This window comes from Muscardinus avellanarius (assembly GCF_963383645.1).
Source record: "Muscardinus avellanarius genome assembly, chromosome: 8".
NCBI lineage: Eukaryota > Metazoa > Chordata > Mammalia > Rodentia > Gliridae > Muscardinus > Muscardinus avellanarius.
In genome coordinates, this window is record NC_137794.1 from 91,184,780 (window position 1) to 91,211,429 (window position 26,650).

The following is a 26,650-nucleotide window of genomic DNA, read 5'->3' on the forward strand; positions in this document are numbered from 1 at the left end:
GTGATATACTGTTAATATTGTTTGTCTCCCTTCGGTGCCCAGTGGAGCAGCTGGCACGTGGCTTACCAACTGCTCACTAATTTAGTTACTGACTAATGGAGAATAGCAGGACACCCTGGTAGTTTTCAGTGACCCATCAGGATAAACAACAAGCCAAAGAAAATAGATCGTGATTAGAGATAATGATTTGTGAGTTCAAAAATGAGAAAGATCAACATGGGTTTGTATTCAAGAATGGAAGTAACCTCCTATATCATCGAATCCTTTTTATGAGTCTATTAAAGCTGGTTTTGTTTGGGGGTTGGCTTAATGTCATTGGAACAGATTGGCTTTTTTTTGTGTGTGTGTGGGGGGGGGGTCTGGGGATGGAACCCAGGGGCATTCGACCTCTGAGCTATACCCTCTGCCCTATTTTTTTAATTATTCTTTATTTTGAAACACAGTCTCACTAAGTTGCTGAGGGTCTCACTAAGTAACTGGGGCTGGCTGCGAACCATGATCCTCCGGTCTCAGCCTCCTGAATGCTGGGATTACAAGCGTGTGCCACTATACCCAGGTTAGATTTGCTTTTTTTTTGACAATTTAGATTTTTTCTAGAAAAGTTTTGTAATGGGCATAGGAGTTGATCTGTATAGTTTTAGATAGATGATAAGATAATGTTCCAGACCTAACTGAGCTAACTGTACCACCAGTGTGAACGATATGACTTCTGGAAAATGGTGAAGCATAATGAGACAGCTGACACCTCTCCTGCAGGTCAGTGTTCATTGAGGAACTCTAAGTGGCCAGGTGTGTCTCCAGAGTGGACAATGCCACAGGGTCACTGTCCTACGAAGAAACCACTGGACTATGTTGTCTTTTAGACTTCTTGGTACTTTTTCCTATTTTTGAAATATTTGGTAGCAGAGCGTTAGGAACATAGCTTCTGGGGGTTAAAATATCGCTGATATTGGAAAGTTACTTTAGTTGTCTGTGTTGTCATTTTTCTGATCTGCAAAATGTGGATAGTATTGATCCATATCTTTTAGGGTTGCCATGAGTCTTAAATGAGCTAAAAAATCAAAGAAGTACTTAGAACAGTGCATGGCACGAGGTCATTATTAGCTTCCATTTTTGTTCTACTAATTAGAGAAGAATATATGTGGCATAATGAGAGAAAGAGCACCTTTGAACTCACTTAGATTCAGAATTAGAGCAATAGAAATATTGTTTAATGAGGTTCTTCTAAATCTCTTTTTTCATCTATAGCCCCCTTTATAAAACATAAATATGTATTTATATATATGTCTCAATATATACTTCTGATTCCTAAAGAAGGACCTAATGTTTATTACTTACTAATGAATTATAGCCCTCAAGCTTAAAAGAAAATTTAAAATTATTATGTATCAGTTATCCACTTATGTATATATATGATCCTAACGATTAGCTCTGATTCCATATTCTACCGAAAATACCTCACTATTTAGCTGACCTGATAAGTTTCTCTTCTGTCCTATTAGATAAAGTTTCTATGATTTGGATATCTTAAAAGAGCTTTGTAATCATTAAACATTTCGCGTGTGAAGAATGAGGTTGGCTCTGGCCCTTTAAAAACTGTAAAGGGGCTTCACTGGTTGTGTGCATAAGTATCAAATCTAAAAGTATCACCAAGAGCCCCATGTTTGTGTGAGCAGAGACAATTTGAAATGACACTCCCATTCTGGGGAGTCGGGGGGTGGGTGAGAGAAAGCCATCAATACAATTTGAATTCTTAAAATGCAGCTGAGAGATTAAATAAAAAGAAGCTTGTTACAGATTGAACTAGGGAAAAACCTGACTTACTGAACTTCTAAATTTTTTTTAGTTGTTATTTCTGTTGGTTTGCTCAGTGTTGGTCAATTTTCTGTCACTGTGACAAAATAACTGAGAAAACCGACTAATAAGGAAGAAACATATATTTGAGTCCATGGTTTCTATCTATAGTTGACAGGCTCTGTCACTTTGGGGTCTATGATGATGCAAAACATCATGGCCGGGAACCAACGCTGCTTACCTCATTGCAGCTGAGAAATAGAGAAGGGGGCCAGGTTCCCAATATGCTCTTCAAGGCCACAGCCAGGTGAATGTGATTTCTTGTAACTAGGCCCCGCCTCCTAAAGTTTCTGCCATTTCCCAACAGCACCACAGACTGGTGACTAAGGTTTCAAATGAGCCTTTAGGGGACATATAAAATCCAAACTATAACATTTAGTGATATGTTTTTATTACCTTAGAATATTAACTACATGGGATTATAAATAAAACACTGAAAAACAAGTGTTTATAATCTAGTAGGAGAGAGATAAGAGGATGAAGGACATAGTTATAGTACTTCAACCTTCGTATCTGTAGATGCAATCAATCATGAATTGAAAATGTTTAGGAAAAAATATTGCATCTATGCAGAACATACAGACATTTTCTCATTCCATAAGCAATATAGTATACCAACTATTTACATAGCATTCATATTTATTAGATATTATAAGTAATCTAGAGATGATTTAAAGTATCTGAGAATCTGTGGGTAGGTCATATGCAAATACTATACTATTTTATATAAAGAACTTAAGCAAAGGTTATGATATCTGCCTGAGGTCCTGGAACTGATTCCCTTTGGATACTGAAGCACAACTATATGTATTTGTGATGTTTAGAAAATAAAATTAAGGATTGAAGCTTGGGGGAAATGTTGGTTCTAAAAAAATTAATTTGTGAGGATTCTAGCTAGAGGTAATATTTGTAAGGGTTTGTTGAGAGAGACATTCAGAAGAAAAAGAAAATAGAAATAGAAACTTTTTATCTGCTCAAGTGAATCAGCTAAGTTTATTATAATTAGTATTTGAATATTTTCCCACAAATATTACTTGTACAGAATTTCCTAGAATTAGATGCTAAGGGCCTATATGATGAATATCAATAACTTTTATTTTTCATTCCGGGAATTAAACCCCAGAGACTTTCTACCTCTGAGCTACATTCCCAGACCTTTTTATTTTGAAATAGGGTCTTGCTAAATTGATGAATCTGGTATGGAACCTGCGATCCTACTGTTTCAGCCTCCCATTTTTGGAATTATAGGCATGAACCACCACACCTGGCTATCAGTAATTTATTACTAGGGGCAACAGGCAAAGCCAAAAATGAACCTGAGACAGGACCATAACCCAGTAAGTAATTTGAACTGTTTTCCAGATTGGGTGTTCTGAAGTCTTAGCAAAATCTGCTATTGACTGGGAAAAAAATCTCTTAGTTAAGCCATTTTCCAGAATGTGAGCAAGCTGAGCCTAAAAGTGACTTGTGTAAGGACCTGCCACCTCAGCCTAAGTCAGGTTAAGTCATCAGTGGTAGAAGTTTCATGAGGTGAAACAATGGTCCATTTTCTTCCATCAGAATGAAGAACGGGGATGGAACTCAGCCACCTGCCGCTCACTCCCATTTGAGATCTCTGGAGCAGTGGAGATTCATGGCTCCCCCACTACCCTCCAGAAGTTCTGGATTCTCGTTCTGCAGGGTCACGTTGCAGAGGCTCTCAGCTCTACTAACACGGGCACATGGCCTTAAACAGCGGTTCTCTACTGGGAGCCAGTGTGTCCTGCAGAGGACAATATCAATGTCTGGAGATATTTTGGTTTTCACAAGTGGTGGGCAGAGGGGATAGCACTGCATCTATGTGGGATAAGGACAGATGCTGCTAAGTACCCTAAAATGCACAAGTCCACAAGCACCCTCTGCCCCTTCCAACACACAAAAAGAATTACTCGACACAGAATGCCAACGGTGCTAAGGTTGATTCAGGCGTGGTACGCACACCTGTAATCCCAGTACTTGGGAGGCTGAAACAGGAGGATTACAAGTTCAAAGCCAGTCTCAGCAATTTGATGAAGCTCTCAGCAACTGGGCAAGCTCCTGTTTCCAAGTAAAAATTAAATAGGGCTGGAGTTGTAGCTCAGAGATAGAGAAATCTTGACATAAATAATAAAAATAGCTGGTCATTGTGGCACACACTTGTAATCCCAGCATTTGGGAGGCTGAGACAGGAGGATCATGGTTCATGGACAGCCTCAGCTACTTAGTGAAGCCGTTTGTAGCTCAGTGAGATCCTGTTTCAAAATAAAGAATAAAAAATAGGGCTGGGGGTGTAGCTCAGAGGTAGAATGCCCCCCAGTACTGCAAATAAAAATAAGAAATGTAATTATTTTTGGCACCTACCTTTTCAGTTTAAAATAAGGAAATGTCCTCAAGAAATTGTGTATTTTCTTTGCAACTTTCTTGCCTCTTTCACTCTAAAGATAGATGTTCTGCCATTGTGCTGTCTTCTGAGGACAGAGGTTGCTTTGTATTTTGTGCATGGACCAGGAGGGAAAGAATCTCTCTGATGGGTGAGATGCGCTTTTAGTCATTTAGACTCCAGAAGGCCGCAAGTGTGGAAGTTGGGTGCTTCCTACATCCAATAGAAAGCCATGTGGTGCTCTGATAATCCTGTGCTCGTCACTGAATTTTCTGCCCTTGTCCTTGCCAACTTAGAGTAAAATAATAACTGGAGTGTTTCTAAAGAGAAGGAGTTATGCAGTGATTTTTTTAGTTTTATGAGGTCTCAAGCCAGTGTACATGAGAAGCCCAAAGGAAACGTGAGTTAAGTGACAAAGCTACATTCTCGGCCAGGGCCGGTGCTGGGATGAGCAGTGCACCCGGAGGAGCTCCTGGTGCACGGCTGTGGACCAGTTCACGTTCTGTCGTGTTCTGCTTCCCCTTGTTACTTTCTTGAGCTCTAGTTTATTTTGTTTGGTTTATTTTCTAAATAACATCTGGTATTTTGGAAAATGAAACCACTATCACTCCAAGAAGCACTTGTGCATTAACTAAGATAATTTTAAGAATTTAAAAGAAGAATAATTTCTTATGCATTCGATGTGCCCCCAGGTCTCTTCAGTGCCTCACAGGTAGACTGCCTCCCCGGATCAGCTCGCTTTTTGATGGGACTCTTACCTTCTTCCCTGGGTTTACTTTATTAATTACATGTGTCACAGCATGTTAAATATAAAGGCCTGTGGAAGGATGAGTACAGTGCTACAACTCACGCATTATGAGTTAGGGACTGACACACCTTTTCAGGGTATAGAGCATTTCCCCAGGCACTCCCCAGTTCATTGTAACTGACTGAAATCACTTTTTTTTATGACTGTCTTTACATCAGGTGTTAACTGCAAGCTCAGGGATTGTGTTGTTTGGCTCAAGACTGTATGCTTGTGTTAATTTTTAACCATTATCTGAAAAAATAATGGAGCAAAACTACTTAAAGGAGGAAAGATTTATTTTGGCTCATAGGTTTGGAGACTTTTCTCTGAAGTTGGTGGGCATTATCTGCTTTGGGGATGAGACATTGTGGTACAAGGGAGAAGCAAAGGAAGGCTGCTCACCTCATGGTAGACAGGGAGCAGACTGAGAGAGAAGGAGGGAGGGGGAAGAGAAGAAGGGTCAGGGACATATCTAGTTCCCAAGGCCACACCCCAGCCCCCAGTGACCTACTTTCTTTACCTAGTCCCCCCATCACCTCCAATAATGCCATCAAATTATGACTCCATCAATAAAATAATCCATCAATGCGATTAGAGCCCTCTCTCCTGCCAAATGGGTTCTGATCCATGGGCAAAATGTAGCCACTCTCAGACATTTAAAAGCACAAGACAATTTACTATGAGAAAATAATCAAGACACAAGAAAATCCCACTTTACTGTGTGAAATCAGTAATATCAAAGACATCTCGAGGAAATAATTCTCTGCACCCGAGGTAGTGGTAACAATATCAAATAAAAGCACAGAAAAATCCAGTATCAAGAAAGGGAAAATGAGCTGAGTGTGGTGGTACATACTTGTAATCCCGGCATTTGGAAAGCTGAGACTGGAGGATCATGATTCATAGGCAGCCTCAGCTACTTAGGCCCTTTGCAACTCAGTAAGACCCTGTTGCAAAATAAAGAATGAAAAATAGAGCTAGGCGTGTAGGTCAGAGTTAGAATGCCCCTGGATTCCTTCTCCAGTACTGAAAAAACAAAAACAAAAAAAAAAAAAAAAAAAAAAAAAAGGAAGGAAGGAAGGAAAAGAAAAGAAAAGAAATAAAGTGAGCCAGTCATGGTGGTACTTGGGAGACTAAGACAGGAGGACCACAGGTTTGAGGCAAAGGACATGTCATAAGCAGAGGGGAGAAAGTAGAAAAGTAGAGGCCACAGAAGATTCTAGAAAGGTAGGCAGAACTTTATCACTTGTGCCCAATTTTTGGAAGAAATCAGTTTCACTCTCTCTTTTCTGATTTAATGCATCTCCTCTCCTCCTCCTCCTCCTCCTCCTCCGCCCCCCCCCATCAAGCCTAGGGTTTATAGATACATTTTCAACCGGGGGTTGCTTCTTGGACATAATAACTTACTATTCAATTCTTGGATTAAAAAAAATGACTTGTGTGCTGGGGATGTGGCTCAGTGGTAGAACACCTGCTTAGCATGCACGAGTCCTTGAGTTCGATCTCCAGCAGCACACACACACACACACACACACACACACACACACCCCTTGAGACTTTTCATAGCCGTTACAATGCTCTTCCCCTTTCTATAGAAGACTTCTCCCTGTCTCCTCCTCGCTCCTCTCTGGCGGCAGTACCCACCAGCTAGATCACAAAATGCTATTTGTCACTCAAATTCCTGCTGTTCGGGGTAGTTTAGTCAATATGTTTTAATGACCCTGGGAAAGCTATATTTTTAAGGGACTTGCCCTCAATATTTATGTGCTCCTATTTTCCTCGGAGCCACCATGCTCAGAATATTAATCCAGCATCTGGGCTTGCTCATTATACAACGGAAGGCAGACACTTTAGTTTTCTACTGTCCTACACTCTGTGTTTTAATCCAGCGGGTTAACGCTTGCTAGGCATTGGGAGCATTCATTGTCTCTCCATTTATCATTTTTGATCCGTCCTTGCCGTCTGCTGCATCCTCCTGGCTAGACACTCTGCCCAGTATGTGCCTTGTGAGGCACGGGCAGGGGGCATGGACACCATCCGCCCTGTAATTAAAACCTGCTGTGCTTTCCACACAACAAACCGTGCAAGCTTAAGGGGCTGGCTTCCTTACTGTGCTTCGCTGCATTTTGCTATTTGTTGATTTTGGTTTTTTCAGATAGCTCAGTGAGTCCTTTGAGTATTGGTAGCCAGACATTAGGAAGAATGCCTTCCTTCAAAGCTCTTTTGTACCTGGTCAGCATTGGCTGGGGGTGGTGAGGAGTCCTTGGCATCCCGTGTGCTGTGGCTGGAGGCGTCCCTCTGATTGGCTGGGCTTCCAGACCACCCCAAGAGCACCCTGCGTCCCCGAGACTCTTAATTACCAAATGCTACCAACTTAACGCCCTCACCCAGACTTCCCCATAGGTACCGCACCTACGTCTCCAGCCACCGCTGCAAAAATGCCCCTCTTACTCACAGCAAACTGGGTCAGACTTTAAAATCTTCTTTCTAAATCCGTTTTGTGCACCTCGTATGAACATGGAGAGGCGGAAGTAGAAGCAACCAGCAGTCCTGTAACATTAATAATTAACCAGCTCACACAAATATTTGCCGTCGTTATCTTATTGTAAAGTGTTGCCAGTTCCCAGCCTTTATCATCAGTACTTTAAAAACCAGGAGTCCAGATGGACCAAGTGGCCTCTGCAGATCACCCACTGCCACCGCCACCAGCCATTCCCTCATAGCTTTCTGCTGCCTGGCATGAAACATGCCATTAAAAAAAATAACAATAAGAGAAGTTGTGCGATGTAGCAAAACCTTAAAGTAAGAAAGCATCAGATGGCGTGCCCTGGGTCTTCCAGAGGCGCAGAAAATGCCCAAATCTAACAAGTAGAGAGTAAACAAATCAACATGCAATTTATGAGACTAATGCATGCTTTGAAGTCACACAAAACACAAGATTTAACAGGCTGCTTTAGAAGGGTGATCAGGGAGGCCTCTTTGAAGGGGTGTGTTCTTATTTGAAGCCTGAAAAGAAACCTATGAGATGAGCCACAGAGGAGAAAGCCCAGGACTGGGGTTTCAGGCAAAGATGGAACCTCTGTCCAAGTCCAGATTAGGTCCTGGTGACCCACTCTCCCCAGATTTCATCTTTCCTTGCCTACCAAACCCCAACTCTTAAAGATCATCATTAAACAAAAGAAGCCCATTTCCCGTAAGTCCACAGAGCTGTTGCTTTCCCATTGAGTTTCTCTTGGCCACTGTGGCCCTGAGTTGATTTTTATCTGGTGTCAACTCTTGAATATAAGGCACCTTACAGATCAAGACCACTGAGAGTGGACCTGTAATTAACTTATCTAACCTGCTGACTCAAATTGGCAGAGATATCTTTTCTTACTTCTTTACTTGCAAATGTATTTTCACTGTGTCTGGGGCTTGCCTAGCTTGCAGCTAGGGCTGAGGGGCCTGGGAGGTTTCATTCTGCATGAGACAGTTGCACTTGCTAGTGTGCTGATCAGTGTACATTCTGTATTAGGTAATTTGCTAATCTTCAACGAGGTCATGCATTGAGCCAGGTGAGAAGAATCTTAGGACGGCTGGCACCGGCTGTCAACACTGCAGGCCAGGGATGGTTGTTGGACTTGGGATCAAGGAGCAGAGGCCAGCACTTGAATGTCTGTCTTCTCCAGCAAGAGAAGTCAGGAGCTGAATGGAGAGGGGGAGTCTGAGCTCCTACCTACAAACTTAGAAGCAATCCTTAAATGTCATGGGTTTTATTGATTTGTTCTCTAATGGCTCTGTCAAGTAGAAAGCAAAATTTTTAATGGTCCTTAAGGATCTTGCCAATTTCATTGACCCATTACCTATATATCTTGGGGAATGAAGGAAAATTTGAACAAGAAAATAAGAAAATTCTATGCAGCGTTCCAGGGGAAAATTATAGGAGAGGAAAAGAGAGCAGCATAAAGAATTTCCTGATCCTGTGTGGATTTGGGAAGGAGATCGGAGTGGGAAATTACAGTGACATTTGAGTCTAGGAACAGTCTTGCCTAGTTGTTCAGCCCATGGAATCTGGTTACCCAGGTTAAAATCTGGGTCAACAACGTGTTACCTGTGTGGTTTTAGGCAACCTATTTAGTTATTCTGAGTTTCCATTTTTTTTGTCAGTTAGACAGGGTCAATCATAATAATACATATTTAAGATCTCAGTCTAGATAATTCATGTGACACTGGGCCTGATCACTTTTTTAGTTACTGCTACTATTATTTTTTTTTTTTTTACTCTGATTGTTACTGGGCAGACCTCCTGAAATTGTTAAGGAGTGTTATATCTTTTTTATATACTTTTTTGGTGAGTGTTTATACATCATAGTGAGATTCAAAGCGGTACCGCCATACATACATACATCACTTGATGTATTTCCCTCTGCATTCCTACCCCCAGAAGAGTGCCATTCTGGCCAGACTTGAAATGGTCCTTCTCATGGGGAGGGTTTACAGCTTTTAAGTTTAATGTCAAGTCTCTCTTTTATTAAGCAATGTACGGGCACCAGTTGGAGAGCAGTAGATGGGACCGGAAGAAGCCTTAGACACAGCAAAGGAATCCTAAGGCCAGGACTACACAAACATTTGACCTGTGAAACAAATGTTCATTTCTAGCGCTCGTTCTCTCTCTCTCTCTCTCTCTCTCTCTCTCTCTCTCTCTCTCTCTCTCTCTCTCTCTCTCCCTCCCTCCCCCCCCCCGGTGGCAGGCCCCCAGCCCTATTTTATTTTATTTTGAAACAGGACCTCACTAAGCTGCTGAGGCTGGCCGAGAACCTGTGATGATCCTCCTGTTTCAGCCTCCCAAGTACTGGGATTCCAGGTGTGCGCCACGGCAGCCAGCATCATTTCTCTCTGTGTAACGGCTGTCTCTCCTCCTTTCCTCCCCTCCTGTGTGCTCCAGGTTTTACTCTGCATCACCTACACCCCGACGTTTGACCTGAACGGAAGCGCCGTGCTCAAGATCGCAGAGGTGAGCGCTGCTCGTGTTTTCGCCCCAGCTCTCAGCCGCTTCTCTCTCACTCCGATGAACAACAGGGTGGAGCTGAGCCCAGCAGTGGGCTGAGCCCCTCTCTGCTCCCTGTGGGGAATTTCTGGTGGTGATTGCTCTGTCGGCAGCATGCCACGTGGCCCACCGTCACTGCGCATGAGCCCATGTGTCTTAGTGTTCTCAAGCCTTGGCTTGGCACAACTTGAGGCTTCAGCCATGGAAATAACAGTACTGGGTCCACCTGTGCTGCTACACCTAGGCCTAGTGCTTTCTCAGTCTCTTTTCACTAATATTCGTTGCAAAACATTTGGTTTTTATAAAACTGAGTAGGAGATTTAGGGAGATGTTTATTAATCCAGTCCTATCGCCGTCTCCTGAACCCTGACACCTGCATTTTGTCTCTGTCATTGAAAAGGCTTCTTTTCCATCTGTGTTATAGAAAAGTCACAGGTGTCTTCCAGCACACCCAAGAACGTGTCCAACAGGAATCTTGGCTTTTTGGCTTCTCAAATGTTTGGCCTATACCTTTGACTTTTTGTTTTTGTTTTTTTGTGGTACTGGGAATGGAACCCGGGGGCATTGTACCTCTGAGCTACACCCCCCAGCCCTATTTTTTAGTCTTTTTATTTTTGAAACAAGGTCTCACTGAATTGGGAAGGGCTTTGCTACATAGCTGAGGCTGTCCACAAACCACCATTCTCTGGTCTCAGCGTCCCGAATGCTGGGATTACAAGCATGTGCCACCACACTTGGCGTGCATTTGACGTTTAGAAACATCATTTCGAAGCAGAATCGTACTATGCTTAGAATAATATTCCTTCTATATCTTGAAAAGAATATCTTATCAAGAGATTCTGGCATAAACACATATTCAGACCACAAAGATCAATGGTTTACTAAATTCTGAAATCAGAGAGAAAAGGAAAGACTAATGACCAGCACTCAGAGATAGTATTTGTATTAGCAAAAACATGTGGGTTTTTTGTGGTATTGTGTGGTATTAAAGAGTTAAATTAAGAGGAAATAATTCTCAAGCATGTAGAAAATTTATGCGTCTATCAAAAAGACAGCAGATCAGATGACCTCTTACTACACTGTTAAATCAATTCCCAAATATGTAGCTATAGAGATAAACATGCACTCTTTTCAGAACATTTATATGGATTAATCTAAGCCATGATACAAACTCTTTACCAAGATGAACTTGGAAAGATACAAGGAGTGGTCTTACTGTTTGTAGGCTTGCTTGTAACAGAACAATGTAGTTTCCGAATATAGCCAGAAGCAGGGGCAGCAAGTCAGAGGCTTGTTAGCCCTTTGCCATTGGAAGGAAGTCAGGGGAGATGCTGTCTGTCACTACCCCGCCACTGCCTGGGATGGAGCCCAGGAGGCAGACAACAAGCGGTGTGGGAACCTTGAGAGAGGAGGGCTGCCAGGAAACTCCATGTTGCCCCTGGAGAGGAGGAGGAAGTTCCCTTGGTTTTCCTCCCAGAAACCAGCTCATGAAAGAGCATCTGAGTGATTTAAAACACCCTATTCCTGAACGGCGGACACACCCTGCCATTGGTCAACACAAGTGAGGGTTCACGGAGAGTACCTGGAAGTCAGACCAAGAATCAGCAAGCCTGTCTAGAGAGGATGAATCCTCAAAACACAGTGGTCTCTACCCAGACTGGAAATGGAAAAAGCACAACACAAAAGGCAAAACCTTAGCCCGAGGCGAACAGAAAGATGAAAGCACTCAAGCACGGTGATTAAAAAAAAAAAAAAAAAAAAAAGAACAGGCCTGGAGCCTCACTGTGTAGTGTGAATTTTCTGCCCATTTTGCCCCGGCCACCTCTCTGGACCTCATGTTCTCTGTCTGTGAAGAAAACAACCAGTACACCCACGTCCGTGTGCGCGTACCAACTAGACACAAAAAATACAATCCATGTAAAAAGCTATTAGTGCTCATCCAGCTGCACAAGAAATATTAAATGTATGCAATTGTCTTATTTGAAATAGTAAAACAATTTTTTTTTTTAAATCTTAAGACAGACCATTAACTCCCCCAGACATGGTCACTGTTCTTTCTCATTCTGGTATATGTTGATGATTTCTCAAGGATAGTGTTTAACCAGGAGCCTGTTGATCAGGAAATGAAATGTGTACTTACGTATGAAAAATGAGGCAATTTCCCCAAGGTGCTGCTGGAACTATAAAAGGATCATTAGGCTCTCAAAATGTAAATACGAAGGCAGCCTTCATTTGCATATCTAACTTGAACTTGCTTAATTATCTGCATTTATGAAAGTTTTCCAGAAGCACACCTTCTAAATTATAGGAAGAATGAAAAAATATTGTCACATTTTTTTGTGTGTGTGGTACTGGGAGGCATTCTACCTCCAAGCTACACTCCTAGTCCTATTTTGTTTTAATTTCGAAACAGGGTCTCACTAGGTTGATGAGAGTCTATTTGCTGAGGCTGGCCTTGAAACTGCGATCTCAGTCTCCCAAGTACTAGAATTATAGGCATGTGCCACCACACCTGGCTCAAATGTTTAACTTGACAAATACAAAATATCCAGCAAGTATTTCTGTTCATTTCTATGAAGAAACTTTACTAAGACTCCATATGGATACATAGTCCTTATCTTCATTGAAAAAGAGTCAAAGATTCTCTTAGCATTATGCTCAGATTAGCAGATGTACTGAGTTTTTCAGAAAGAATCACCTTGATAGAGAAAAAGTCGTGGATATAGCACTGCCAAAGTCAGGGGATAAAGAAAAAGATCAAGTCATAGCCCAAAGCTCTCTGAAGGTAATTTGAAGATGGTTAATGATATTGTCATTGGAAAAAACATGGGGTATATCTTCACGCCTGCTGGAGACTCCTCTTTGGGATTCCTCAAGGCAGAAAGCCCAGTCTGTGAAAGTGTGCTTGCTGGCTTGATCTTACTGACTCCTGGAAACTTCTAGTCTTTGATTCTGTAGCATGCTGTTAGGTTCAGGCAAAATCTGTCAAAAAACCCCCATGTTTTCTCACCATAAGTTATTTTTCATCGCCATACATTTTTTTTTCCATCTGGAAATATACTACCTCTTCTTTTTATATGGAACTTATGACTCATTATTAGGCACTGTTTTGGTACAACAATGGCACTAACCCCATTTAGGTAGAAAAAATAAGGTGAAAATTTGGTTGAACCAAATGAAGGTCCTAAGTATTTTGCAAAGCTAGTCAAATTTCTCTTGAGGCATCTTCTTTAAAATTTGTGCTTAATTTGGCCAATATATATTGACTATCAACTGTGTTCCACTATGCTATTTCACGTTCAATGATTCAGTGATTCTACCGCAGGGTTAACCTAGTACTGTTATTTATCAGCTCACTTACCCATGATGTAAAACGTTCATTGCCTGTGGATGCCTGCAGACTTGTGGCTTATTTGTTCTTTTTCCTTCTGCTTTGTTTTGCTTCATTAACCATTTGTTTTTGCTCTCAGTTGTGTTTAGCATGTCATAAAGCTGGATCTCCACAAATGCATAAAATGATCAAAATGTCCATTATCACCCTCCTCACTGCCCTGTGTCTTCGCGCGTTCCCTGGCAATCAGGAGCCTGTGGCTCATCAGAAGGTATTTCACCTGGCTTTTCCTGCTTAGGCTGAGGTGCCTGCATTTTTCAGTTGTTAATTCTGCATTGCGAAAGCAAAGGGCAGGGGGAAGGATACAGTGCTGGGGAGACTAAAAGAAGAGACCAGGAGCTCTTCTTCAGCAACTCAGCCTGACCTTGGACTTGGCATTTTCTCAGCTTCTCTTAGCCAGTGTCCTCATCGCAGCACTGCCCTGAAGTAGAGGAAGGAAAACGTTCATGGAGTAAAAAAATGTTTGGTTGAACTCAGTGAGACCCTCTTAGAATAGAAAATTGGTCTGTGAGTGTCACTCGAAGGTAGAAAGCCCCCTGGGTTCCATCCCCAGTACCTGGGGGGGAAAAAAAAAGACTTTGGTTTTGGCCAGCCATGGTGGTGCATGCCTGCAATCCCAGTTCTTGAGAGAGTGAAATGAGAAGATTGCAGGTTTAAGACCAGCCTCAGCAATTTAGCAAGACTCATTGACCTGGCAAGACCCTGTTTCAAAACAAAACATTAAAAAAGTGTTGGAGGTGTAGCTCAGAGGTAGAATGCCTCTGGGTTCAGTCCCCAGTAACACACACACACACACACACACACACACACACACACACACACACACAATCATACTATCTTTGATCTTGAATACAGCCTTTGGTGTAAAATGGAAGCCCTACTACAAGTTTTAAAACTTTTTCTTTAGAAGGTTAAGAATCACTGATAAAGCATTTGTCCCTGAGTTCCCAGAGACAGTATTCGCATCAAATACATGGTAACCTTTATATCTAACAGACCACCCTCCTATCATATTCAGCATACATATTCTCAGGTTTGGCAGAATGAGTTTATTAGGTTAATATTTTTTCTTCAAGCTGTTAAACATGTTCCCTCTGTCTCTTAATACAGTATTTTCTGCAAAAAGTCATATCCAATCTTCTTCCTATGGTATTAGCATCTAAAAACAGTGGTGACATTAAAAGTCAAAAGAATATGTTTGGTATTTGCAAAGTTCTTGTCAGTTTATAACACTAGATATAAAATCCCATTTCCTGTGAATGCTTTCTTTCATGGGTCCAGAGTGACCGATTTTGTTTTTGAAGGGAGACTGCCTAGTGAGTAAGGCTCAGTATTCAAGAAAAGTCATATTAAGTGTGTAGGTGAGCTCTCAAAATAGCTGCACTTCATCTTTGGTGCTTTTAAGGCTAAAAATTCCCCCTTAAATTTATGTCAGTACTTAAAGATCTTAAAGATCACAGTCACTAAGGTTTCCTAGAAAAAAAAAACTTAAGCTATAAAGAAAACTGTCAACTGATGAGGAAGAAATAGTACTAGTGTGCCTAGTCGTGGAGAATGCGGTCTTGCCCAAGTGTACTCATTAAGAAGCATTTTTCAGGTTTTTAAATCATTTCATCACCTGCCAAAGCAAAAGCCTTTTGAGATCAAAATACTTTTTTCTAAGTTTGTATAAACTAGTGTTCCTTCAAATTCATTGTAATTCATAATCATTTGAGAAACTAAAATTAAAATTTTATTGACCTCAATGGATTTGTGAAAAATAAATTTTGTAGCTTACTTATAATTTTAACTATAAAATAATCTTCCAGTCAACCAACTTTGAAATAAAGTGTTGTTTCAGATGTCCCTATGAAATATTAACATACTCTATAGGTGATAAATTAAACTTTAAAAATATATTTGCTCTTTGGGGTTAAGAGTGTAGCCCAGTGTTACAGCTCTTACCTAAGATGCATAAGGCCCTGGCACCAAAAGAAAAAATGTTTCTTTTTACCTAGTTAATTTTACAGAAAAGATTGCTATAGAGAACTTGACAGAAAACTCCCATGACCTGGACAGTAGCAGCAGCAAGATTAACAGTTGGTTCCTCTTTCATCTCAGTTATCAATCATTAAATTAAAATTTACATTTAAGTGAGAACCTCTATTTTTATTATAGGTAATCTTGGACCTATTCCTACAAAAATAATTTAGGTACATTAAATCACTTTAACTTTTGTTGAATTTAAATGATAAATGTTTAATAGAAAAAGTAGGCAAACTTAAAGTGTGCATCAAGTGTCATACCTTGCAGCTTCAAGAATTAAAGGGAATAAAACCTAGAAAATCATGACAGCATTATAATTATTAAATAAGGGTTTTTGTGGTACTAGGGATTGAACTCCAAGCTACGTCCCCAGCCCTATTTATTATTCTTCATTTTGAAACAGGGTCTCACCAAGTTGCAGAGGGCCTCACTAAGTAGCTGAGGCTGGCCACAAACTTGTGATCCTCCTGTTTAAGTCTCCTAAGTTCTGGAATTATAAGCATGTGCTACCATGCCCAGCTCAAATAAGGTATTTTTTAAAAATTGAGATTTCTGCCTCACTAGCCACCAGAAAGTCTTTTTAGGTTCACCTAGACATTCAGACTCACAAGACCCCAAGAGGCCACACCTGGCATTGTGTCCACTCAGCAAGACGCAGGACAGGAAACAGAAGCAGGTGCTGTCAGGCATATGTCTTCCACAGTAAAGACCCGGATCCCTGGGCTCTCAGCATAGTTGCAGGAGACTGAGAGCCATCTGGTGAGAGCAGAGTCCCTTGGCTTTGGAGCCCCGGGTCCCATTGGAGAACCAATATTTCTGAAACAACTCTATGAGCAGAGCTTGCAGAGTTCTCTTGGAGAATGTGACCAATTACAAGAGATGTCACATCCACGGAAGCTCAAACCTGTGGCTTCCCTCGGGTATTTAGAGTTGATGTGTGGTTCTCCCAACTTAGATGTAGCTTCATAATCAGGAAACTTTTTTAACTATAAGCTATTCCACCTTTATCTTTTGTCCAGAAGAACACAGCTAGAGGTCAAACTCATTTATAGTGCAGGAGAATGGGTTTCAGTAACCAGATACTCACACTTTATAACCCATAAATTGATAAATTATGTTCTATTGTGCATGAAGGGAAGCTCTTCCTGATTAATTTATAGCTGTCTGAACTGGTTCCAGATAGAATTATCTGGCTTAGGTAAAACTCACTAATTTGCATTCCCCTAGGAAATTCCAAACAATAAGAATTTAAGAGTGGTAATCCTTAGGGAGTATTACTTTTCCTTTATGCTTAAAAGCAAATTTCCAGAGATGTTTTTAATTCTTTATTTTCCTTAATGACTAGTCCAAAATCAAGCTGAGTTTCTGCTCAAGAAGGATTCCATATTCTCTCTGGTCGAGACTGGAGAATGTTGACAATGAGCTGCAGTCTGGAGCGCGTGTGTTGCTGTGTTCTTTCTTTTCCAGGTGTGCATTGAGACTTACACATGCAGCTGCCACCAGCGGAGCATAAACACTGCCGTGCGTGCGACGCTCAGCCAGATGTTGAGTGACTTGACCTTGCAGTTACGGCAGCTGCAGGAGAACACGGTGAGCCTGCTCCCGCGCACCGTGGCCTCCGGGGAGTCTGTGTGTGACTGTGTGCCCTGCGCCCCACCCAGGGGCCTCCTGGAAATACTAGGAAGGGCAGGCATGTGTGTTTTGAAAGAACATTCATTTATATAAATTAAGCTCATTAGAATTTGCCTGTGGCACCCCCAAAGCTTTGAGAGTGGATTATGCTTATGGTTTTTATTATTGTTTAGTCGTTGCTTTAAAATGTACTTGTCTTAGTCAATTTTTTAAAACTGTGTGTGTGTGTGTGTGCCTGCGTGTGTGTGTGTGTGCCTGCATGTATGTGTGCGTGTGTGTGTGTGTGTGTGTGTGTGTGTGTTTTCCTAGAGACTGAACTCAGAAGTAATCTACTTCTGAGCTTTATCTTCAGCTCTATTTTATTTTATTTTATTTTTTTATTTTTGCGGTAGTGGGGAATTATAGAATCCAGGGGCATTCTACCTCCAAGCTACACCCCCAGCCCTGTTTTTTATTCTTTATTTTGAAACTGGGTCTCACTGAGTTGCAGAGGGCCTCACTAAGTAGCCAAGGCTGTCTGTGAACCACGATCCTCCTGTCTTAGCCTCCCAAATGCTGGGATGATAAGTGTGCACCCCCACACCCAGCTTCCTATTTTACTTTTTATTTTGAAACAAGTTCTCACTAAGTTGTGGTGGGTCTCACTAAGTTGTGGAGGCTGGTCTCAAACCTGCGATCCCCCTTGTCTCAGCCTCCCAGTACTGAGATTATAGATATATGCCACCATGCCTGGCTAAAAATTTCTCATCTTGAACATTTTTATTAGAGAATATTGTGATAGCTTAATTTATTAAAGAATATTATGAGTGTGGCTCAACTGTTCAATTCCCAGTACACCTCCTCCAAAAGGAATATTATGATAGTACATTTAAATTAAGAACAATACATAGCAGTTATCGCTTGCATGAGGTTTGGTGTTTTCTCTGTTAACTCAAAGATTATGGCAGGAGGTTCCCTTACTGCTGGGGCCACTGGGGCAAAGCTGAGCTTGACTCTTTGTTATCAAAGCCTACTCAAGCTTTCTGCTTTACATTTAAACAGGTTGTCTACAATGAGTTTCTAGGAAAAAAAATATAAATGTAATTGGCTTCTTATATATACTATTTTCTGGAAATGTCATTGAGAGCATGATTCCTCTTAAAAATGGGTATTTTGAGCCAGGTGTGGTAATGTAATCACGGTACTTGGGATTGAGACAGGAGGATCACAGTTTCAAGGCAGCTTTAGCATGGTAGCAGGACTCCTAGGGAGATCCTGTTTCAAAACAAAACAAAAAAGGGCTGAGGGTGTAGCTCAGAAGTTGAATTGCCCCTGGGTTTAATCCATACTAGCAAAAAAAAGAAGGGGGGTGTTTTGTTTTTAAAATCTGGTTCTGTTATAAATTGAATTAAAATTCTTATAAAATCTGCAAGAGGTGTTCTGAACTTACCTTAGTCATTTTGTAAATTGGATAATTGCAGTTGTGGTCCACATAGTCATGTTTGACTATAATCACTTCTCGTTTTTAATTCAACTAATTTTCAATATTTAGAAAATCATGTAGTTAAGGGGGAATCTTAGAGATTATTGTCAAATCCTTTTATTTCTCATTTTACCATTGAGAAGATGAATCCCAAAAATGAAATTAAAATATAAAATTAATATGCTTATCATTGAAAGAGCTAGAAAAAAGTCCCCGGCCTCCTGACTGGCTCCTAATCCACATTCCCGGTTCATCTGTGTTCTGGCAGCCAGTGTTAAAAAAGAATCTGAATCTGAAAAATTATTAATTTATTTTCTTTTGTGTTTGCTATATCCAAAGCCCAAGTTCCTGTTAATAATTATTTTAACCTGAAATTTTTATTACTTTAGCTTTCCCTGCTAAAAATTATTTATGCCAACATTTTGAATATGAAAGATGTATAAATTTTAGTTTGCAAAAATTCTCTAAATATTAAACACATTAGAAGAAAAAGCATTTTATATGAAAATATATCAATATATTGAGAATTTTTCTGTTGCTATACAGCCATATTCCATCCTTCTTAAATAGCAACATAATAAATTCTCTAATATTAGCAATATCTTAATGTTTTGAAACAAGTTTAAATGAACCTCTGTGGTTTCAAAGTGCTTTCGATTATATCAGTTTATTTAATATTGTTTTTAAAGTCAAGTAGGAGAGAACAGTCGCTTGCCATATAATGACATTTCAGTCAATGACAGACCACATGTATATATACCATATAGAATGTATGTGTGAATATAGCCTAGAGCTGTAGTACACTGTACTATATAGGTATGTGCAAGTGCACGCTATGAAATTTGCAGTGACAAGAATCACTTAACAAATTTCTCAGAAGGTATTCACATCTTTAACATATGACTGTATTAGGGTTTTTTGTTTTTAAGTATTTTATTTTTAATTTATTTATTAGTATTTTCATTGGTACATTGTATTCATACATCATAATGGTATAAAAAAGAACTTGTATAGCCATACATGCACGCATCACCCAGTTAGCCTCTCCCCAACCCCCATCCCCTTCCCTCCCCATCCTTCCTTCCCACGCTTGGCTTAGTGGTTGACTTCAGTATGTTTGTTTAAGTACATCCTGTGCTTTAGAGTTTCCTTTTAAGTCAATACAACTTTTTGGCTCTTGACACTCTACCAGAAGAATGGTAACATGTGTAGTTTGGGAAGTCTAATGATACTGTAGAGGTTATTTGTCTCCATTTTAGGTATTAGCCTTTGGTTCTGCTCATCACTGACAACATCTGGTCTCACCCCAACCAAAGGCAATATCCCAAATTAGGAGGAAAATTAGTGTTTCCTGTTACTTCCTTTCTATTACTCATACAAGTGCTGGGAGATATAATTCCATATCCCAGAAAATGCAGTTCTCAGGATGCTACTATCTGAGCATTTGTGATGTCTAGTAGACTCAGAGTTAAGTTTCACCACTCAAAAATGAGATGTTCTTCAAGTTATTCAGAAGTGATCTATAGGGACAGTGAGCTTTGCTCTAAAAAGGCTCTATGTTCTCCTGGGTGACATGCAGAATTACATAGGAATTATGTGCATATTTTATAGCCTGCCCCATCACTGTAAAACACTACATGCCACCTCAGTAGAAAGAAAACTAATACTATAGAATGCAAAAGCATTAATGTAAGTACATCTTCAACCAAATGTCTATCTCTACCTCCAGAATGAATTACAATTTTGATTTTGTATCCTCAGAAATTCTGAGTTATTATCTAGCTTTATTACTGAATTAGTTAGATAACCCAAATCATTAAATTGTTAAGTTGTTGATTTCAAAAAGCAAAATTGCCACTTTTGTGGGACTCTTCTACTCTGAAATATAATTCAGACATGTTTTTCAGAAAATATTGTTCTAACCTTGTGTGCTGAGCTGCAGAACTGACATAACACTTTACAAAAACTGCTGTGGAAGCAGCTGAGCTTGCAAATTAATGAATGCAGAAAGTAGAACTGTGGCCCTCTAACAAGGTTTTTAAAAACCAGCACCATGGGATGATTTACATGTCTAATAGTTGATTGGCATGAAACATGCTTTCTCATTATGTCCCAGTTAAAAGAAGCGGGGAGACTGGAGTGCCTCCTGTTCTCAGCTCAGTAGTCATGGGGTTATTTCTGTGATGGGAAGAAAATCTTATTATATGTAAGCACCTTTCCCTTTCTATTTTCTGTGTGCTGTCTTTGCCCTAATAGTCCTGAATCTACTTAGCAATAGCCAAGAATGGCTGGTCTGACAGTCAGAAGTTATTATGCTCCCCCATTAAATAGAATATGGTGCTTCTGAGCTTGGCCATCTTTGGACCTGTATTTTGAAGTTCATCTCTATTTCTTAGACCAAACAGAGTGCAGTCTATGACGTTGGGGTAAATTACTGTCTGTACAAAGATGAGCTCACCCCTTTACGCAGGCATTACCCCAAGTCATAGCTCAGTGACCTGGAACCATAATGTACCCCATGGGGCTTAAACTTTTGGGAAGCACGTGAACTCTTAAATGAGGTAATGTTTTTTCTTTATTTGAGGTACTAGGAATAGAATCCAGGGGCATTCTACCTCCAAGCCACACCCCCAGCCCCATTTTTTATTCTTTATTTTGAAACAAGGCCTCACTAGGTTGCAGAAGGCCTCACTAAGTAGCTGAGGCTGTCCATAAACCTGTGATCCTCCGGTCTCAGGTTCCCGAGTACTGCGATTACAACCATGAGCCACCACGCCTGGCTCTAATGAGTTATTCTGAGGACTGGTAAGCTCATGTCTGAACATCGTATTCTGTTTCATAATGGCAGTGGCAAGTGCAGTGCCTTCAAGAGCAGGACGGTGTGCTGGGGGAGGCAGCTGAGCCCAGACCGCTCAGGATGCCGTGTTGTCAAGAGTCAGGATTTTTCTTGCCTAAATCTCCTAATTATCTTGTGTGTCTCCCTCACTAGATCATTGAAAACCCAGATGTCCCACAGGAATTCGGGAGTCAAGGTACTGGATTTTTACTAGTTGGGTTTAAGAAGTGGGTGTGAGAAGGCCTACCGTGTGCTTGGTGTGGGTGCAAAGCTTAGCTGAGGGCTCACCCGGGAGGTTCTGCTCAGCTTTGCCTCAGGTGGTTTTATTTAATGATCTGCTGTCTTCCTTCTGTTTCTCACTCACTGTGCCAACTCCAGCTCTTCTGTTCCAACGATATGAAGGACATTAACTCTTCTTGTACATCCTGTTTGGAGGCTTTTTTCCCCTTCAGTCTCCATGAAACCATGTATAATTGCTAACATAAGAATCAGGCAAAGGTTATACAAACCTGATTGACGTACAGTGCTACTACACCAGAATTATGTTTGTCTGATAACAACTTCTGGACACGAGCAGCGGACGAGTCATCTTACAGGGGAGTCATGCAGACAGCCAGGTCCAGGTTGCAGATGAAATCAAGGGCAGGAACTTTCATTCTGGCTCACACAAAAAAAGAAAAGAAAAAATCCAGGCATACATATGATTGACAATTTAATTTTTAAAAACAGCTTTGTTAGTTGTTGTTTTTTTTGGGGGGGGGTGTTGTTGATTTTTTTTTTTTTTTTGGTGCTGGTCTCTGAGCTATAAGCACCAGCCTTTTTAATTTTTTTTTTTTGAAACAGGGTCTCACTAAATTGCTGAGGTTGACCTCCACCAATCTGCAATCCTCCTGTCTCAGCCTCCCAAATACTGGTATTATAGGTGTGTGCCACCGCACCTGCTTGATGGTATTATTTTTCTAAAGATATATGAAAAATTTAAGTCATCTGATTAAAAATTAAAATATATACTGGGTATGGTGACACATACTTGTAATCCCAGCATTTGGGAAGCTGAGACAGGAGGACCATTTTTCGCAGATAGCCTCAGCTACTTAGTGAGGCCCTCTGCAACTCAGTGAGACCCTGATTCAAAATAAAGAATAATAAAAAATAGGGATGAGAGTGTAGCTCGGAGGTAGAATGCCCCTGGGTTCCATCCCCAGCACCACAAAGTAAATAAATTAATTAATTAAAATTAAAATTAAAATATTGACTTTATTTAAGACTTTCCTCAATAACAAAAAATATTAGAAAATGTATTTTGCTTCTATTTTTTATCACTTAAAAATAGGGAGAAGGGGTTGGGGGTAGGGAGAAAATGAAAAAGAGAGGGAATTAAAGAGAGAGAAAAACAGATGAACAGCCACAATTAGGAGAGAAAGAAGAAATGGAGGAGTGAGAAAAGAGATGCTCTCAGCCACTTGCTCTGGAGCACAGCTGGAGTGGACCGTTGCCGTCCCATCTTGCCATGTTCTTGGGCCGCACTTCGGGAAGTGAGAAAGTGTTGCTGAATCCTTTCTGCTTTTGAAGCTCTGAGTGGTGTGCTCGAAGCTTCTCCTCCTGTCCTTTCCTCTCTCTTTGGCTATTGTGTTCTCCTGAAGGCTTCACATTCATGTAGGATGATTTCATAAGCTAAAAGGAAAGTCAAAATTATTTTTGTCAAGGATGCATCTCTAAAAGATTTTTGGTAAAGAATGGATGGAGGGCCTCATCTGCAGTTTATCTAAAATTGAGTTTCAGGACTATTTAGGCATCTTATTTTAAGCTCTGTTTTATCATCACACTATTTGATTCCTCAGTTTCTTCTCTGCATTTGAGACCTTAAATTCTGAGGACTGGCCATTGCTTGCTCTTTTTACTCCCTCCTTCAACTCTATTTTTCTTTCTTACACTCTTCCCTAGTTTTTTTTCCCCTCCATCTTTGTTAACCTCATGACCATCCATTTACACATTCATCAGAAATTTAGCAACACTGGTACAGATTATCACAGGTTTTTATTGTAGAAAACAATAGCTTCCATGTATTATTTAACTTGACTTAACAATCCTGGAATATTGGTACAGTTTGTCTCATTTGTTAAAGAAAAGTCAAAGCTTGTCAAATTCACCCCATCAGCAAGTTGTGGGCCTGTAGTTGAATGGATTCCAAATTCCAGCCTTGACTCCACAGTGTTCTAGTGCTTAGGATTCTAGGTCCTGGAAATTAAAACATGTTTAAAGGGAAAAAATGTTTTTTGACATTGTCTGTTGCTCCATTATCAACAAAGACCATGTGCCCTGAAAATACTGGGCAAACATTGCAGGTGAAGACAGTGGCTAAATTACCTTGCCCTTTGCCTGGTTTCTTTATCTTATAAACCTGCATTTTTTCCATGCTGCTACATTTGATCTCTCTGGGAAAATCTACCCATAAGATCCAGAAATTCAAGAGGTCAGAATAAGACATACACAGATGGCCTTCTGGCTTACACATCAACAAAACTATTGTTATTTGTATTGTTTCTTAAATTCACCAAATCTATGGACTGAGTAGTGCATACCTGTAGTCCCAGACAGGAGTACTGGGAGGCAGAAATAGGAGGATCACAGGTTCAAGTCCAGCCTCTGCAATTCAGCAAGGCCCTTAGCAGCTTAGTTATGATACTTTTTTTTTATCAAAATAAAAATTAAAATAGGGCTGAGAGTATAGTTCAGAGGTAGAACACCCAGTACTCCTCAGCACACACACACACACATAGACACACACACACACACACACACACACACTCACCACCAAATTCTCCTTTCATTGAGTGTGAATTTTTTTATAATAAGATACAACCATCTATATTTGGGGATTTTGCTTTAGAAAAGAATGGTTTTATTTAATTCTTTCCTGTGATTGTTTTGGTGGCCTGAGGGAGGTGCTGTGTCTGAAAATCATCATCATCATCTCAGTCCTGAAAAACATCCAAAGTAGGGGCAAACTCAGCAAAGCTAGAATGGAAGGAAGGAGAGGCAGAAGGATGAGGTTGCTGAATGGAGGAGCTACATCCGCATATGTGTAAAAGTGTGAATATAGCATGGTTAACCTGGACACTCATTGTTGGGAGGGGGAAGAGGAAAGGAGGAGGAGAGGGCACCAAGCGCAGTCTAAATGTATACCATTTTCAATATGTTCCACATATAAATACAATAAAATATGAAAAAACTCAGAAGCTGAACAGGACGGTGCCGCCAGCGCCCTCTGCTGGTGTCTAACGCTGTGACCTCCTCTGTTTTGAAGGGTTGACAGTGGAGGCCCTCTGCGATGATGTCGTCTCTGTCCTCACCGTCCTGTGTGAGAAGCTACAAGCCTCCATAAAGTAAGTCTCTTGCCGCCCATGCTCTTTCCCACTGATAGTCTATTTCTGAAATAACTTCTGTCTACAGCATCACTTAAAATTATAGATTTTAGGGAGAATAGTTCCCTCCCACTGATATATGCCTGTCATTCCTGAAAAATAGATTCAGAAACCCGGGGCAATCCCAAGCTGCAAAATACCATAGTAAAAGATATAATTTTCTGAAGCAAAAGTAGGAAAACAATACCTTTCAAAGAAGAGTTAATTCTTCAAGCATGGAGCTAAGGGGGAAATGTAGGGCTAAGAGCTAGCTGATGAGTGGCTGGTGCTAATTTGGCGTGGCCCTGTGCAGGGCTGCAAATGACTCTTTTCATCCGAGTATGCTGTGCTTTCCTCCTCTGCTAAAGGACAGGGTTAAACCATGTGCATTTTTCTCTGCTCCTTCTAACATTATCATCACCTATGCCAGTGAGATCTCACATACCTGGCGTTAAGAAGTACAATTCTTTTACAAGCTTTCATTCCTTATACACCGGTTTAATCAATGTTAGTTCATTTAAGTTATGTCTTCAACCCTCCATGCAGTAAGTTAAGGAGACAACTTCTGCAACCAGGGTAAAGCCAGACCTCAAAACAGGCAGACTTTCTGAGATGAGATAAAGCGTCTCCCCCAGCTATTATACAGCAACTGCAAAATTCTACCATGAGATAAGATTCTAAAGTGGCCTTTGAATTACAGAAGTGTGTTAAACTACCATTCACTGCTAACTAGGACACTTGATAATTCAGAAAACATTTGTTTGTAGAAATTTATTTATTTATTATGGTATTGAGGATTGAATCCAGGGTTGTTTTACCCCTGAAATATACCCCCCAGCCCTATTTTATTTACTTTTTATTTTGAAACAGGGTTTGACTAAGTTGTGGAGGGTCTCACTAAGTTGCTATGGCTGGCTGAGAACCTATACTCCTCCTGTCTCAGCCTCCCAAGCACTGGGATTACAAACCCAGCTCTGGAATTTTAAATACAATAATTGTGGGAGAAATGACCTAGTTGCAGATACTAATGAGGTCTTCTTATTTTGCAGGAAACATTGCAGAAGCTTGTTTTTGTTGTTGTTTTCTTTTAATCTTTTTAGAAATCTGGGATTATTTTTAAGCTAAGTTTAGAAGTCCTCTTAAAAGTAGTTGCCAGATGGTTTCTGTATCAGTTTATCCATTCTTCCTCTAAATCACCTGCATAGGTCAATCAAATGAAACTTTCTCTGTATCAAGCAATGAAAGGTCAAATGCATAAAGATAGAGAATAAAATAGTCATTGCAGGTTTGTGGGATGAGAAATGGGGCAAGTAGCAAATATATAGGATAAATAAGTGGAAAAAATCTAATGTGCATCGCGACAACTTTAGTTACCAATAGGACATGGTATGCAGGATGTTTGCTAAATAGGTAGATTTTAGCCAGTCTTATCACAGTAGGGGAAAAAATGGGTAACCATGTAAGATGTTGGATATGTTAATTTGTTTTACAGCAGAACCAGTTTGCTATATATGCCGGTGTATGTATGTATGTATGTATGTATGTTTACACACACACACACACACACACACACACATACATATAACACCATGTATGCAAATAAATGGAGAGTTCTATTTCATGCACATAGTATAAACCAAAAAGAAATCGCACTTCTTCCCCACACCACCCTCCAATTTCTCTCATCCCCAAATCCTAGGACTGGAGGTCTGGGCAGCTCCCCCCACTCTGAGGGACAAGTTCAGCAGCAGGTGGGGTAAGGAGAGCCCCCTGCTCTGCCCTGCTCAGGTCTCTACCTTTCCTGGTCGCATAGAGTTGGAGCAGTAGCACTGGCA

General features: G+C 40.6%; 1 protein-coding gene across 1 annotated transcript in view; it reads left to right on the forward strand.

Moving 5' to 3' along the window:
- Window positions 1-26,650, forward strand: part of ARFGEF3 (ARFGEF family member 3) — a gene marked incomplete at both ends in the record, with an annotated part of 159,796 nt that overhangs the window by 50,743 nt on the left and 82,403 nt on the right. Inside the window, 4 exons of the mRNA XM_080700543.1 lie at window positions 9,964-10,032; window positions 16,949-17,071; window positions 21,565-21,607; window positions 24,719-24,797. Coding sequence (XP_080556669.1) covers window positions 9,964-10,032; window positions 16,949-17,071; window positions 21,565-21,607; window positions 24,719-24,797 — 314 coding nt within the window. The remainder of the gene's footprint in view (window positions 1-9,963; window positions 10,033-16,948; window positions 17,072-21,564; window positions 21,608-24,718; window positions 24,798-26,650) is intronic.